We start from the raw sequence: 18,322 nt of genomic DNA, 5'->3' as shown, positions 1-18,322 counted from the left end.
TGTATCCTCTCAATACGATTTTTCTTTGTAATGGTCAGTTGACAAAACATGAAGACTGAGGCTTGAAAAATCATTTTATAAGGCAGTTCTTTTAGCTACCTGTCTATTAAAGTTTCTTTTATTCTAGTTTAACCAAGTTTCCTTATTCTAGAAAACCAAAAGATTCATTCAGTTCTTTCATAAGTCATTCTATCAACCAAGCAGTTGTGCTGGCTTCAGTTAACCTAGTGATGTAGTGGGTTGTCATTAGTAGCATGACATGTTTATTTTCCTTAATGCCAGCCTGCCAGTGGCTTAATGCCATTGGTGGCTTATGGCTATATTAGACACTTCATAGTTCTCATTTCAAAATTTATACCACTCAAAATTTTGTCTTCCATCTTCAATGCTATTTGAAATAATTAAAATATATCAGAGCAGAGTGTTGCTCAAAGGAACCCTCCGCCCCTGAAACGCTCCTGCGTTACTCTTAAGTATTCTGCTGTATTAACTATACAGAGCAAAGGAGGAGACTTTCCTCCACTTAGCTAGGTAGAATCCTCCCTCAAAGACATCAGGATAACATGACATGATGCTTGAAGGGCTAAATACTTGGCCAAAAAACAAATCGCAAAGGGGGTCATTTTTATTACAACCACAAGAGTCAAATACAGTCTCTCCCCAAAAAATCTGACCTGTCCTCCTGTCTGAGTTTTAGTTCGATGTTCAAAAATGGATCCGCCTGATCCAGTCTGAACATGAATCTTTTCAGGTTAAAATTTTAATATTTATTCCATATTCATTTATTTCACATTTGTTTCATATTTGATATTTATTTAACTTTTGTTCATTCCTTTTATTTTGATTTTATTAGTTTGCGAAACCAACATTGTACTCAATAATATTTAGATTCTACTTTTAGAGAAATTTTGAAAAGCCGAAAAACTGCAATTTTAAACCATAGTTTCTTGAGTGGTACCCTTTCCTCCTTATTTTCTTATAAGAGTGTAGGTATTATGATGAAATCGACTAAATGATGAATTATCAGCTCATTTAACTTTTGTAAATTGTTTTAATAAAAACAAAAAGCTTTAACTAATATCTAAGCCAAGAAGCTTTATTATTCTGGAATATTAGGTTTGCGCAGTAAAGAAAACGTGCATGATATTTATATTTATTTGACACTTGTTTTTGTGTTACATTTATTACTTACTTTTACAAAGAAAATATAAATGAGATTTATATTACAAATATAATATAAATATAACATACCCATGCAGTACTTTCTTTTAAATAGCATCCTTTAAACTCAACAGTGTGATGACTTCTCAACTGGTTCAAGAAACGGATTTCTTTTAATATGTCCTGCCATTTTTCAATACTCTGTTTTCCAATAAATGACATTTTCTTAATGGCCACAATTTCATTAGTGAATGAGTTTTTGGCATAATAGACTGCACCAAAGGACCCATGTCCAATTTCTCGTAAGTCATTGAATAGTCTTTCTGGATCATCTTGAGAAAATAATTCTGCAACTTCTGGATCTTTTAAACTGCCAGGCCTAAGTGAAAACAAAAATTAAAATCAATTACATAAATAATTAGCTTGTCAAACTAAGTTCATGACTGCTTTATATGCTTTAGACCCCACTGACTTTCTTATTCATACAAAAACAAAATACAAATGTACCAAAAAAACTGGAGTAGAAAATTCACTGGGGAAAAATAAGGAAAAGAAGTTCATATTTCTCAAGTTATGCTCAACTCCAGTAAAGGTCAACTTGGATGTACAGTACAACGACATCGCTTTCCTTTTCGACCGGCATTTGCAATGATCATACATAAATCGCAAGGGCAAACTTTCGAATTTGCTGGCGTCGAAGTTCTGCTACCACCTGAAAATGAATGATGAACACTACCCACGAAACCTCTTTTTATTATGATGATATGTCTTTTTTATTAATTAATCACGCGAATACATACATAATATATATATATATATATATATATATATATATATATATATATATATATATATATATATATATATATATATATATATATATATATATATATATATATATATATATATATATATATACATATATATACATATATATATACATATATATATACATATATATTATATATGTATATATATATATATATATATATATATATATATATATATATATATATATATATATATATATATATATATATATATATATATATATATATATATATATATATATATATATATATATATATATATATATATATATATATATATATATATATATATATATATATATATATATATATATATATATATATATTTCCTTGAAGTCTGGTTTGTATTTTTACTTTTTATTTTTTTCCTGAAAACTGGCAAACTGACATTCCTGACCTCAAAAGACGATCTAGATAGGTTAGAACTTTAAGGAAAAATTCGTTGTTTTTTGTTTATCCAGGGTGGTCATATCAAACCTAAGGTGATGCAGAAACATCATGCAGAAGTTCCTATTAATCTGTGGTATGCCCTTAGTGTAAACAAGAAAAACTTATGTTGAAGATTCAAAAACAAAAAAAGTAGACACAAAAAGACAAGAAAATACAAAAATACCAACAAAGAAGTAAAAGGAAACTAAACTAAAACTTAAAGAATCCACAGATTTTTTTTTCTTATGATAAACAAAAGAAGCAATCTTCTTTTAATTTTTGCTATTTTTCCATTCTTCCAAAAGAAAACCCTGTCATAGACAGCGCAATAGCGCTGCCTAAATAAAGAACGATGTTGGCAAAGTGTATTATTATTAATTTTTTTTTTAGACCAGGGCACTTCGTGTCGAAGGACTTGTCGTAGAAACTTCGAAAAGGGCTCATTCGATTGGAAATTGGTAGGGCTAGGGCCCTTTTAATAGTCAAAAGCGATTGGAGGAAAACTAACACCCCTCTCACATCCACCATTTCCCCAAGCATAGCCAATCAAAATTTTGAGATAGCCATTTTGTTCAATGTAGTTGAAAGGTCAGGAAATTAAGTCTTTCAGGATGACTCTCCCCACAGCCCTCAGGGCAAGGGTTGTAAGTTATGCCCTGAAGGAATATAAGGTGTTTATATATAGCATTGTTGTAGAAAATTCAAACAGGGCTCATTCGATTAGAAATTGAAAGGGCTAGCGCCCTTTTTAACAGTTGAGTGATTTGAGGGCAACTAACCCCCCTCTCACGCCCACCATTTCCCCAAACAAATCCAATTAAAATTTTGAGGTAGCCGTTTTGTTCAACGTAGTTGAAAGTTCTGGAAATTAAGTCTTTCAGGATGACAACCCTCTCCAGAGCCCTCAGTGCAAGGGTTGTAAGTTATACCCTGGGGCATATAAGGATTTTATAGAAAGCGTTGTCGTAGAAACTTCAAAAAGGGTTCATTCGATTGGGGATGGAGAGAGCCAGTGCCTTTATTTATAGTCAAAAGCGATCGGAGGGCGGATCCCCCCCCACACCCATCATTTTCCCAAACACTTCCGATTAACATTTTGAAATATCCATTTTTTTCAACATATTTGAAAAAAGTCTGGTAATTATGTCTTTGAGGATGAAACTCCCCCCCCCCACAACCCTCAGAGTAACAGTTGTAAGTTATACCGTGGGGGCATATAAGGAGTTTACAGAAAGTGTTGTCATAGAAACTTCAAAGAGCTCATTCGATTGGGAATTGAGAGGGCTAGTACCTTTATTAATAGTCAAAAGCGATCGGAAAGCTTCTCTTCCTAAAACAATGCTGTATTTCTCATAACTTGACCTAGAGCATCTCTAAGTCTAAAAAGATCACCATGCTAAGTAATTTGCTACCTACAGAAGCCAGGCTAATGCCTCTATAATTACCACACTCACTCTTATCACATTTTTTATACAGGAGTTTAATTAGCTTCTCTAAAAGATCGCTAGGTATTTCCCCTATTTAAGTCATATTCACAATATCCAGTGACTTATTTCTAAGCTCATAACCACCATATTTAAGAAAATCATTTACCACGTTTGGTACCTGGGGCCTTATTATTTTCTTATTCCTTTTAGTGTTGTCACTAATTCTTCCTACCAAAATATATCTTCCCTCACATCCAAAGTGTCAAAACTTTCATTCTCCTCTATATCTTTTCCTGTAACTCTATCACAATTTGGCACATTCTTAAAATGTTCTGCTCATCTCTCTTTAGTTTAAATTTCCGTGTTCTTGTGGGAAGTTCTATATTGGTAGGACTCACCAACAATTTGTTGAAAGGTTTATTGAACACCGAAACTCAATAGAAAAAACCCTACAATCAAGCAAGCCTCCAGAAACTTTCGTTTCAGCTTTAGCAGAGCATATTTGGCTTCAACCAGATCATTTTGTAAAATTTGATGAAGCCTTGGCTATTTCTAATGATAAGGGTTACACCCAATGGGCCAGGGAAGCCATAGAAATTCAAAACATATGTTTGCTAACCTTTCCATAAATAGGGACACGGGTAATTTAAATATTGACCCAATTTATGATAACCTTCTAAAGAGTGAATCAACAGTCAATAAGGGAGTAAAGATTTTAAATAATCACCAGGGGACGATTTTACCTGCTAGACCAAAACGATTTGCTTCAGTAATAGCTAAAAAAAAGTATTATTTCTCAACTGAATAATTAAAGTAATTTACAGTTTTTTTATTTTTCCTCAGTTACTCTGGTGTCCTCACTGAAGTAACTCTATATTAGCATCTTTTCCCTACGTGGATCAGTTTGCACCGATTGTACATTTTTGTTTTTTGGGTTTTTTTTTGTGGTGATGGTTTTATTGGTTTTTAGTTTTATCTTGTTTTTTGTTTTTTTTATCTTGTTCTTCTTGTGTGTCTTTTGTGCTGAAGACGCCTTGTTTTTATACAGGCGAAATATCCGATTTGTTTTGTTTCTGTTGTTTTCTTTTCTCTCCACTGGCCACAGTCTCGTTTGTTTTGTTTTTTTTAGAGATTTTTCTCTTTGTTGTTTTTTTGTCATGGCTGGCCAGTTCGGCTTAACATCTTTCATGCGTCATTTGTACGGGCAACAATTAGCCACTTCTGTCAATTATTATTTGTATTTAGTTAAAAAACATGCAAATCTATTAAATCAACAAATTTTCTTAAAAAATTGCAAGAAAGAATCAGTGATTCCGAAATCTTTTAAAATATGTACCCATTTTGGAACTGAAAATGAAACAAAATTAAAAATAAATTAAGCCTAATAGCTTTAAATCAAGTAATTTATGAACAAAAACAAAGCCGTTTTCAACTGTATAGGGACTTATATTATGTTGTAAACTTTTTAATAAATAAACATCCATTTGACATTTTTATACGAATTAAGGAAATGGCCATTAGATATTTTCGCCATGATTTTAATTTGTCCAAGGTTCGGTTGGTTGACAAGTTTAATAAACTTTTGTTTGAGAATTTCCAAGATTCAGATGTTTTTTATCCTCGTCATTGTCTGGGTCCAGCAATTAAGAATTTGTCTTCTAAGCCGCTTAATATTCAACAGGAAGCCGTTTTGTCGAAGGGTTCTAAGTTCTGTTTTCCAGCACCAGTCTCCTATTCAAAAATAATTTCAAAGGTGGCGTCAGGAATTATGGTTTCTATAGATAAGGTTGATATTCCTCAAGAACTCAGAGCTGAGGTCATAAGAAAACTAAACACCTTTAATATGAACTTAATTGGTAAAGACATTTCACAAAAAAAAAAAAATGACATTAAAATCCTTTCTGATTTGAAAAAGGATAAATTCCTTACTATCACCAGAGCCGATAAGGGAAACACGATCGGAATTATGAACTCTGAAGACGATAATAATCATATGAAATCAATTATATTAGACACTATTACATACAAAAAACTTGACTTTGATCCCACAGATAAATTTTTAAAATCAAAGAGAATGGAAATAGATTCAATTAAAAATAATTTTCACAGTACCCCACAGTTTTATAACAAAGATGATCATAGGGGTAGTTCGGCCCCCAAGATCTATGGTCTACATAAGATTCATAAGACTGGGTCCCCCCTCCGCCCCATTGTGTCAACTTTTCTGTCACCTGTTTCAAAATTAGGAAAATGGTTGTCGGTAGCTTTGCGTCCACTTTTGGGAACACAAAAAACATATTTAAAAAATTCGACTGATCTTACTAATAAATTGCCAGATTTCACGCTGGAGGAGAGTTCAATTCTTTGCAGTTTTGATGTTGTTTCCATGTATTCAAATTGTGATTTAAAAAGGTGTGAGGATATTTTAAAAAGTAAATTAGAATAACACTTTTATTTAAGACAAAATGTGATGTTAGCCATTTCGGATATTAATGTCATTATGAGACTAATTATTCTGGTAAATGAATTTTCTTTCTATTTTGATTTTAGAGGGGAGTTTTATAGAAAAATTTTGGGGTTACCTATGGGGGCTTCTCTTTCTCTTTTATTGGCAAAAGATGCCATTGAAACCTCCGCTATACACAGTTTAAGAATCTCCCCTTGCTTCTGGGGTAGGTTCATGGATGATGTGGTGTGCGTTTGGAAACATGGATCGGACTCCTTAGACCTATTTTGTAAGCATTTAAATAGTTTTGATAATAACATTAAATTTACAGTTCAGTTTGAGGATAATAATAAATTACCTTTTCTGGATATTTTATTAATTAAAAGGGATCTCCATTTACTTTTCTCGATTTACAGAAAACCAACACACAATGATAGGTATTTAAATTTTTATTCTTGCCACCCTATGTCGGTGAAACGGGGGGGTTGTAATTTCACTAGTGGATAGAGCCTTTAGAATTTGTTCCCAGGAATTTCTGGATTCGGAATTGTTATATTTGAGGGATATTTTGTTTTGCAATAGTTATCCAATTAAGTTCATTGATAAAATAATTGAAAATAGATGGGTTAAACATAATAGTATGGTTATTGAGGTTTCTCAGTCTTTAGATTTAGTTGCATCAAAAAGCTTCATTTCATTACCATATGTACCTGGTTTGGGTGAGAAACTTTCACGGGTTTTACGTAAATTTGGTATTGATACATGTTTCCAATCGCTGAGGCCAGTGGGTAGTTTTTTTAGTTCTGGTAAGGATTTAACTCGGGGAAATTTAGTAAGTGGGGTGTATAAAATTCCGTGTTCTTGTGGGAAGTTCTATATTGGTAGGACTCACCAACAATTTGTTGAAAGGTTTATTGAACACCGAAACTCAATAGAAAAAACCCTACAATTAAGCAAGCCTCCAGAAACTTTCGTTTCAGCTTTAGCACAGCATATTTGGCTTCAACCAGATCATTTTGTAAAATTTGATGAGGCCTTGGCTATTTCTAATGATAAGGGTTACACCCAATGGGCCAGGGAAGCCATAGAAATTAAAAAACATATGTTTGCTAACCTTTCCATAAATAGGGACACGGGTAATTTAAATATTGACCCAATTTATGATAGCCTTCTAAAGAGTGAATCAACAGTCAATAAGGGAGTAAAGATTTTAAATAATCACCAGGGGACTATTTTACCTGCTAGACCAAAACGATTTGCTTCAGTAATAGCTAACAAAAGGATTATTTCGCAACTGAATAATTAAAGTAATTTACAGTTTTTTTATTTTTCCTCAGTTACTCTGGTGTTCCTCACTGAAGTAACTCTATATTAGCATCTTTTCCCTACGTGGATCAGTTTGCGCCGATTGTACATTTTTGTTTTTTTTGGGTTTTTTTTTGTGGTGGTGGTTTTATTGGTTTTTAGTTTTATCTTGTTTTTTTTTTTTTATCTTGTTGTTCTTGTGTGTCTTTTATGCTTAAGACGCCTTGTTTTTATAAATGCGAAATATAAGGGTTTTTTTTTTTCTGTTGTTTTCTTTTCTCTCCACTGGCCACAGTCTCGTTTGTTTGTTTTTTTTAGAGATTTTTCTCTTTGTTGGTTTTTTGTCATGGCTGGCCAGTTCGGCTTAAGATCTTTCATGAGTAACTTGATTTTGCATTTTCCAGTCATGAATGAGAATCCTTGTTATAACTAAGCATTCATCTGATCTAGAAGGACTTGAATTTTTACCCCCTATAGGCAAAAGTGATCACATGGTACTGTCTTTATGTGCTGATTTGAATATTCCATTAAATCCTAAATCAAAATCGTTTTATAATTATTCTAGGGGCAGGTATGATGAATTTATAGTTTTTAAATTCTATTGATATGGTTGGTAAGTTCCACCATTGTTTCATGGATGTGAACACAGCATTTGAATTTATCTATAATATAGTAGTAGTGGGCTGTGAAAAGTTTATTCCAAGGCATAGTGTAAAAGAGGGTGATAAAAAGCATAGGAGCCTGCCAAAATCAGTCCTTGGTGCAATATCCATAAAAAATTAACTTTGGAGACACAATCTATTGCTTGAGGATGATACATCCTTGTGTGCCTATAAGAGAGCAAGACATATTGCAAAAATCACACACTAAATCAGTAGAGTCATTTATCATTGACTCACTGAAAAGCTGCCCAAAGAGTTATTGGAAGTATGTAAATAGTGGCAATAGAGATCAATCACCATCATGCATGATCTTCAATGATCTGGTCACTGGTGAATCTGTTTATGAAGATAGGAGAAAGGCAGCTATTTTTATTAAACTTTGTCATCATTCTTTGCAAATCCTGCTGCTCATGCACAACCTTGTTCCATGGAGGTAGCTCATTTACTGCAAAATAGGCTTCAGTTTGATGATTCAGATATTGTACCTGAACAAGTTGAAAAGATCATTCAGAATCTTTCAATTGATAAAGCCCCTTGTATTGATGGTGTTTTGAATGTTGTTGTGCGTGAATTGGCTTCTTGCTTATCCAGTCCTCTTGCTACTCTTTTTAACCTTTGTTTAGACTCTAGTAAACGCCCTGTTGGATGGAAAAAAGCAGTAATAAAATCTCTTCATAAGGATGGATTAACGTCAGAATTCAGTAATTATTGTCCTATTTCAAATTCTTCTTTTTTTCTAGGATTATGGAAAAGGTAATTGTTGATTGGGTCTAGAATTATTAAAAAAAAAAAAAAAACATTTGGCATATAGCACAATATGGTTTTAGGAAAATAGGTCTCGTAATACTCAGCTAATGGAAGTAATGAATGATTTTCAAATGATGGCTGACTTAGCTCAAAGGTTTGATTGTCTTTATGTTGATTTTAGTTAGGCATTTGACAAGGTTTCAATACCTCTATTGCTGAAAAAATGCCAAAAATATGAGATTGGATTGAGAACTATGGATGGGATTACAATTTTCCTCACAGATGGGTCATAGAATGTTAGGATTGACGAGGCATTATCTAACCAGTGTAGTGTTTTGAGTGGCAGTTTCTTGGGAGCAGTTTTGTTTTGCATATTTATAAATGATTTGCCACAGGTAATTCAAGATAGAACAATTAAAATGTTTTCAGATGATGTAAAGCTTTACAGGGGTATATCTTCCAAAGTTGATGTGGCTCTTCTACTGGATGATTTAAATGTATTCGTTAATTGGTGTAATTTAAATTCAATGTTTATTAATCAGAAAAAATGCTATATAGTGAATTATTTAGTAAATGCAGTAGCATACCAGTATCCCATTGGTGATGTAGTGATATGTTCTGTTGATTCCAGTAGGACCTTACTATTGTTTTTGATAATCAATCGGGTTTTGATAAACAGGCATTAGTTGTATCATGTAAAGCAAACAACAGTTTGCTTTTTTATCAAAAGAATGTTTAGAAGGTTTAACCTGCAAGGCTTTACCATGCTGTATAAGACAATGACACGACCAATAGTTGAAAACTGCACATCTGTATGGTATCCAACAAGAAAATCTGATTCATAGCTTATTGAAAAAGTGCAAAAACAGGCATCAAAATTTGTTGTTTATTTGAAGTATTAGCCGTATGATCGTAGGCTAAGGTGTTTGGGCCTACCATCTCTGCAATTTAAAAGGGATAGATTAGACCTCGTTAAAACATTGTGAACTATCAAAGCTGTTAATAATTAATCTTTTACCGATTTCTTTCAGTTTAGCCAGACCTCATTAAAATTATATCAGAAAAGGGGTTTAAGAAACATTGGACAAGGTTTTTTTGTAACTCTGTCCATTAAATCATGGAACATGTTACCTGACCATGCTGTCTCAAAAAAATGATGTTACAGCTTTGGTTGGAACCTAAAATTCTGTGGCATCAACTTTCCAGATTTTGTAAATGATGTTGATGCAATTGGTATCAGTGTTTGGCTGAATAATACAAAAACTTACATAATAAGCTTTTATAACCCTAAGGCCAAACTACAGATGCCATGGATTTCTTCAGCTATAAAAATAATTCTAATATGTTGAAAAATATTATTATTTGTGGAGACTTTAATGCCCACAGCCTTTTGTGGGGGAATAAACCACCAAATAAAGCTGGTAAGTTCATTGAGCATCAAATAATGGCTTCAAATAATAATGAATTAGCTGTTGCTACCCCTCCAAACCTGAATACATATTTCAACCCCGAAAGTGGCAGTTTCTCTACAATTGACCTACAAATTGTGTCTTTAAATATTTTGAATAAAATTTATATAAATAAAATTGATAGTCTATGTACTGACCACTTTGCCATAGTTTGCTCCCTAAATGAACCTGCTGAAACCCTATCACATACCTCCAAATATATCAACACTAAAGCAAATTGGCCTAAGTTCCAAAATAAGCTAAATGATGAAATTGCAAGTTTCACCCAAAATTCATGCATTTCAAATGCATGACACACATGCTGAAGTTTTGGCATCTTTACTAATAAATACAGCTAATCATGCTATGCCGAGGACAACACCCAGGAAAACCTTCCTTAAACATATTCCCAAAGCATGGTGGACAAATGAGTGCCAAAATAAATGGAGAACAAAAATGGCAGCTAGGAGAACATTCTTAAAAAAAAACCATCACCTACTACATATTTAAAAAATTACAAACAGAAGCAAATCTAAAAAGGACCATAATAAATACTAAATATAACTACTGGAATAATTTTGCAAATAATCTCTCCAGAGAAACACATGAGCCAATTATAAATAAAGTCATAAGCCACATATGTGGGAAAAAAACTTCCCCCAACCCACTCCTGTATGAGCTTATACATGATAATACCCATTATGACAATGATAATAAAAAAGCTAAGCTATTTGCCACTCTTTTTGTTAATAAACTAACATCAAAGAATTGTAGCAAAATGCCCCCAATTCTTATGAATCCAAGATACCAACCTTGCACAGGATCCGAGGATAGAACTATTTCATTTTCAATTCAGGAAATGAGCAATTTAGTACAATTCAAATTAGGACCAAGATTAGCGGCAGCTATGACAATATACACCGGACATGGAAAAAGACTCTCACCCCTTCATATAAACAGGAACTTCTGAATTGTTAAAATCATGCTTGGGAATCATCTACGTTCCCCAATATCTGGAAATTTTCGTCCCTCCTACCAATCCTAAAGAAAAATAAACCCAAAAATAACCCTCAGTCCTATAGGCCCATAATGATTACTCCTGTGATGGGGAAAATAATGGAGAAAATGATCTATTACTGACTCCTCTGGTTTGTTGAAAAAAATATTTTGATCCCTCACACTCAAACTGGCTTCAGGAAACACCATTCCTCAACAGATGCTTTCATATTGTTAATAAATGCAATAAATGAATCATTCTCAAAAAATAATGTCCTAGTTGCAACTTTCCTAGATTTTGAAGGGGCATATCACAATGTGAACCACCAAATCCTTTTAACTAAACTTGCAAACCTTGGACTACCCCCCAAGCTAGTATCTTTTATAAAATCTTTCATAGAATTGCAAAGTTTAATTGTTTGTGTAGGTTCAGCCTCTTCACCCCAAAAGACAATAACCAAAGGCCTTCCTCAGGGAGCAGTCCTCAGCTGCCTCCTTTTTGCCCTGTATCTCTGGGACATGAATCTCCCTCACACAAATCTACAATATGCTGATGATCTGGTACTATGGTCATCTGGCAACACCTTTGAGATTGCACAGTCAAAGCTGCAAAAGTCACTTTTCCAGTTTGAAAAATTCTCTCAACATTCAGATTTACCCATTGCACCTACCAAGTCAAAAATAATCCAATTTCACCAAAAGCGAAACCCTTTTAATGCTAAATTATCTCTAAATGGAACAACTATTCCAGAAGATAATCGTATTAATGCATGAGACCTTACTTAGATTTCATGCTTGACCAAAAATTTAATTTCCACCTCCACATTTCAAACACAATAAAAAAATGCTATAGAAAAACAATTATACTAAAAAGACTTCTTTCTACACCCTGGGTATGCAAGGAGAAAACCTTACTCCAGTTTTATAAATAACATATAAGACCCCATATTGACTATGGGCTCATCATCTATGGTGCATGTGCAAAGACCCAGATGCAAAAAATTGAAACAATACAAAACGATATAATACATCTCATATTTGGTCTTAGGAAACCAACAAGCACAAAGTTTCAGCCTATGGAGAGTGGATTAACAACAATAAGGGAGAGACGTAGCTTTCTCCTGATAAAACATCTTACAAAAATTGAATCAATTAGCTCAAACACCCTACACAATTGGTTAAGAAATCCAGTCATGTATTGAGGCATTGCAGATGAGCATGCCAATATTCAGAAGAAAATCCCTGTATCCGCAAAGTCTATTGAACCTGCTTTCCCCCAATCCCCTCCATGGAATTGGTCAATCCCCATAATAATTACTGATTTCTCAAAGTGGACTAAAGATTTAATCCCCATTGCTTTTGTCCAGAAAAAATTTGCTGAACTCAGTACAATTACTTATAAAAACCATTTCCAAATATTTGTTGATGGGTCCAAAATGAATGAGAAGGTAGCAAGTGGTGCCTTCCTTCCTCACCTGAAAATTGCAATGGGTGAGAGATTGTATAATAATGTATCTATAATGTCTGCAGAGTTAAATGCCATAATCATGGCATTAGAACACCTTATGGAAAATAGACCCTTGAGTGCTAATTCAAATAATATTATAGATTATTCTGACTCTTTATCAAGCCTTGAGTTGCTGTCTTCAGCTCATCAGTATAAGCTGGATATTGACACTTATCATTGTCTTAGTATTATAGATAATCTTGCTTCAAGTGGCATAAGAACTTATCTTCAGTATGTTCCTATCCACTCTGGTATAAGTGGTAATCATCAGGTTGAAGAAATAAGCAAAAATGCTATAAATATTGACCAGCCAAGTGGGAGATCAATCCCCATTAGAGATATTTACCAATGGAGACTATCAGATATTATGTTTAATAAGAAAAATCCTACTCTTTCCCCCTTTCCCAATAAGTACTTTTCTAAAATTTATCACAGATTTTGTTCTGGAACAAATGGACTAAACTTTCTTGCATTCTTGTATCAGTTTCCTAATTCAAGTGGTTCAGTTCCCCTGTTCCCTCTTTGCAGGTACTGTATTATGAATAATGAAACAATTGACCTCTGCCTATTTGAATGTAATATGCTGACGTCTGCACAGCATACCTTGCATTGTAAACTGTTAAAGTGCTTAAAACACCACAAAATCTCACCACAAATCAGCCAAGAGCCTAGCCAACTATTCCTGCACACAGAGCACAGAAATCGATATCTATCATCTTATATTTGGACTCCTTGAGTCAAAAGATCTACTGAAAGATATTTGCAAATATCTAATAAATAAGAGACAACCAAGCCAGTAGCTCTGTTGCCCACAGAGTGAAGCAAAAGAAAAAGGGCTAAATAGTATCAACTGAAAAGCCTGCCTGCTCTGAAATAGAAGAAGAAGAACCTTTCGAAGTTTACCTGACAAAAACAGAACAAACACTAAATAAAAACCAGGCGGGAATCAATGAAAAAGAATTTACCAAGTTGATTGAGCAGGAATCCTTTGCCTTGCAATAGTTTTAGCTGGTCTACAGTTTTGGTTTTCATAGATATGCAAATAGGTTCTTTTAAGTTATACCAGGTCAAAATATTGAGTGAGTCCTTCAAAATTAAACTGTTGTAAATTGGGCTTAATGAAATATCTCCAGTATCTCTATTTATTGCTAAATTTTGGTTCATGTATTTTTTTTTATCTCAATTACCTCTTTAAAAGTTTGTGGTATGCCATTTACAGTTGATATTAAGGTTTCCTTGTCAAAAAGAACCAGATGGGTTGGATTTACAAAAATATGCAAAGCCAATGCTGAATCAAAGTTGTCATTGTTATTTTTTTTAATCTCAGGGACTTATCTATTGAAATTTTGTGCTCATGCAATTGTTCACCTAGTTGTTGATGGGTCCTACCAATGTAAAATTTCCCACAAGAATACATGATTCTGTAGACACCACTACCCAGTACAGGGTCAGTTTTATCCTTTCCTGAGTTGAAAAAGTGTTCAGCTTTTTGTTCGGTTTTGAAAGAAACAGAAAGATTATGTTTTTCTAGAATTTTTCCAAGTTTATTGCAAAGTTTTGGGATGTATGGTAAAGCAATGAAAGTTTTTTTCTCAATTTCCAGGGTAACTGAATCAAGGGGGACAAGCTCCCTATTTTGTTCTTTTATCTTTTTTAATCATCTATCTATGACATTTTCAATAAGTTTGATTGGGTAACCATTGCTGAAAAGAATATCCTTGACATAATTTAATTCAGAATTTATATGATTATGGGAACAAATTTTTAAAACTCTGTTGACTAAAGAGATTATAACCCCTCAACAAAACAAAACCAGATAGAGTGTTTTAAGTGGAAACTATTCAAAGCAGACTGTTCTATGAAATCCATGTAAAAAATTTGCCAAATAAGGAGACAAGACAGTGCTCATGGATGAGCCCATTATTTGAAGGAAATTTTTTTTTTCAGAATTTAAAATACAAGGAGAACTTGTTGCAAAGATGGACAAGGGTCATTATTGTATCAATTTCAAAAGTTTTGTAATCTGACCAAGCTGAATTTTCCTCTAATTTTCTTTGTAAGGCCTGCTTACAATTATGGACATCACATGAAGTGTACATAGAAACTGCATCAAAACTAGATAAAATAGTTTTTTCTGTTGTACTTTGATTTTTTAACTTCTCAACAAGATATATGGATTCATTATAAAAGATTTCTGTGTGCTTAAAAGAGGCTTAAAAATGGTGGCTAAGAATTTCCTATACCTGTAGCTGGAGAACTATAACATGCTACAGTAGGACGTAGCGGAATATTTTTCTTATAGATTTTAGGCAGACAATAAAACTTTGGGGCTGAACAACCTTTGGGGTAAAATTTTCCTTACATTCAGGGGTAATTAGTCTAGTATCTTTTAAAATACCTAGTTCTTTTCTCAACTGCTGTGTGCATTTGCCAGTAGGATCAATTTTTATTTCTTTGTAAATATTTATATCCATTAAAAGGGTGTTAACTTTTAATTCATAATCTGCAGAATTCATAATTACAATTGTGTTTCCTTTGTCCGCTCTTGTAATTACTGTGTTTTTATCTTTTTTTAAGTTTCGGAGGATTTTAATTTCTTCCTTTGATTGTGTTGAAAGCGACAAAGATGGTCTATAATCAAGAATACTCTTTACAATTTCTCCTCTGAGTAGGTCTGGATTTTTAACCTCACCATGAGAGCTAAAAATAGCAGATTCCACACCTATAATAATTTCTGATGTATTTACGTGTGTTTGAGGCATTGCAAATTTTGGTCCTTTTGAAAGAATACTTAGCTTCTTGGATGTAAAAACCTTAGAGGATAGATTTTCCAAAGGAGGGCCAGGACAAAATCTAGGAAGGAAAATCTGTGTTTGTTGAAACTGTTGAAATTCCAGTTTTGAGAATTTTTCCAATAAATGAGTTTTTGCTAAATGGAATATGTGTCTGAAAGACCTATGTGAGATTTGTAAAATCTGGTGAAAACCTTGAGGGGATAAAATCTGATATAATAAGGATTTTAAATTTAGTATTTTATTACTAAGGACATATCTTCTGGATCTATGGTCTTTTAAAATATGTGTTATAGTTTTGAAACACATTCTCTGAATAAATGGGCCTTCAGATTGTGTGCCTAAATGTAGGTTGAAATGTAAGGAAGGTGGAAGAATTTGATGTCTTTTGCTAGTTTCTAAGAAATTAAACTGACAAATAAGATTTTCATGTTTTTTAACACAATTTAAATAATCTTAAACAATATTGGTTCAATGCTCCCCTTAAGCTTGATGTAAATACATTCCTGGACCACACTGGCTATACATGACAAATGAAACTCAGAGAGGAAAGAAAATAACAAAATGAAAAATAGAATCAAAAAGGGTGAAAAAACGAGGATTTTGTCAGCCAGTGGCGAGCCATGAAGAAGAAGAAATAAGCAAATATTTCGACAAGGACCTCCGCCAAGTCGTCCTCAGTGCTAAACAAAAAAGAAGAAAAGGAAAGTAAAAAAAACAAAAACTCAACCTTTTGAAGTACCTTACAAAGACAGAACAGACACTAAATAAAAACCAGGCAGGAATCAATGAAAAAGAATTTACCAAGATGATTGAGCAAGAATCCTTTGCCTTGCAATAGTTTTAGCTGGTCTACAGTTTTGGTTTTCATTAGATATGCAAATAGGTTCTTTTAAGTTATACCAGGTGAAAATATTGATTGAGTCCTTCAAAATTAAACTGTTGTAAATTGGGCTTAATGAAATGTCTCCAGTATCTCTATTTATTGGTAAATTTTGGTTCATGTATTTTTTTTTATCTCTATTACCTCTATTTGTGGTATGCCATTTACAGTTGATATTAATGTCAGGGACTTATCTATTGAAATTTTGTGCTCTTGCAAACAATCACCTAGTTGTTGATGGGTCCTACAAATGTAAAATTTCCCACAAGAACACGGGATTCTGTAGACACCACTACCCAGTACAGGGTCAGTTTTATCCATTCCTGAGTTGAAAAAGTGTTCAACTTTTTGTTTGGTTTTGAACATTAGATATTTGCATATCTAATGAAAACCAAAACTGTAGACCGGCTAAAACTATTGCAAGGCAAAAGATTCTTGCTCAATCATCTTGGTAAATGCTTTTTCATTGATTCCTGCCTGGTTTTTATTTAGTGTCTGTTCTGTCTTTATCAGGTAAACTTCAAAAGGTTAGATTTTTTTTCTCTTCTTTTTTGTTTAGCACTGAGGACAACTTGGCAGAGGTCCTTGTAAAAATATTTGCTTATTTCTTCTTCTTCATGGTTCATCACTTGCTGACAAAATGCTCATTTTTTCACCCTTTTTTATTTTATTTTTCATTTTTTTAGTTTCTTTCCTCTCTGAGTTTCATTTTTCATGTATAGCCAGTGTGGTCTAAGAATGTATTTACTTTAAGACCTTATAGCCTAAGTTGGGATTGAGCAAAGTTGTGAAGCTGAAAACAATTTTATTGAACTTCATTTAAGCAGAAGATCTATTTTGCAAGGTTTCACTTCTATGACTCACAGATTTTTAAAGGTCATCAAAGGTCAGGACCCTCTAGAGGGAAAAAGAATGGAGGTAGGTACTTGAAAATACCTTCCCAGGAAATACTTTAGCCTGTAGACCCATCCCTGAAAGTTTCATTTTCCTAACCTAACCCCTTTCCAAGATAGTCAAAATTAGCTAAAGCAGAATTTTGCCCCATTTTGTTCTTCTCTTTATGTTCAGACAGTTAAGAAAATAATCCTTAGGCTACTTCATAGCCTAATATGCAGAATAATTGTAGTTAAACAATTTTGACTGCAGCTCCACTACACTTTACCCCCAGCCCCCCCCCCCTCTAGTTGGGGGTAAATTATATGGAACAGCAGTCAGAATCTTCTAAATACAATTATTCTGCATAGCCTAGGCTAATATGAAGTAAGATTTGGTTTCTTAACATACTTCCTTCACAATAGCCCTGAATGTTAACCTTTACCAGCAATTTTTTCAATTCAATCTATGAAATAGCAAGTACAGATAAACACTGTAATTTATAAAATACACTAGATCAAACCATACTTGAGCACAAGAGGCATTTGTTTAACACATATCAAGTTAGATTCCAAATTCTTTATGTTAATGCTGGTGTTATAAACTTTTCAATCGTGCGTTTTGTTTGGGAGGCGTTTAGTTCAGCCCGAAACACAAACAACAGGTCTCTCGAAAAAATAGTTTTCTCTCTTCCCCTTTCACTCACTCTCCTTAGTAACCACGAATCTCTCCAAGACTGATTCTTGAGTACTTTTCTGCTTTTCATACTTTGAAATTGTTTAATTTGACTGCTATTCAACTCTCTTTTTCTTTATG

General features: G+C 33.4%; 1 protein-coding gene across 2 annotated transcripts in view; it reads right to left on the bottom strand.

The window, feature by feature from the left end:
• Nucleotides 1-18,101, bottom strand: part of Tao (Serine/threonine-protein kinase Tao) — a 92,509-nt gene extending 74,408 nt beyond the window's left edge. For both annotated transcript variants that reach the window (XM_089086530.1, XM_089086529.1), the window contains exons 1-2: nt 18,035-18,101; nt 1,252-1,540 (exon numbers count right to left, since the gene is read on the bottom strand). In XM_089086530.1, the coding sequence (XP_088942656.1) occupies nt 1,252-1,540; nt 18,035-18,051 (306 nt within the window). In that variant the 5' untranslated portion in view covers nt 18,052-18,101. The remainder of the gene's footprint in view (nt 1-1,251; nt 1,541-18,034) is intronic.
• Nucleotides 18,102-18,322: the final 221 nt, after the last annotated feature.

This window comes from Artemia sp. Qi Xiang Cuo, chromosome 3 (genome assembly GCF_049724085.1).
Source record: "Artemia sp. Qi Xiang Cuo chromosome 3, ASM4972408v1, whole genome shotgun sequence".
Classification (NCBI taxonomy): Eukaryota; Metazoa; Arthropoda; class Branchiopoda; order Anostraca; family Artemiidae; genus Artemia; species Artemia sp. Qi Xiang Cuo.
Note: the sequence above shows the minus strand (reverse complement) of the source record. Positions and strands in the feature narration are given on the sequence as shown.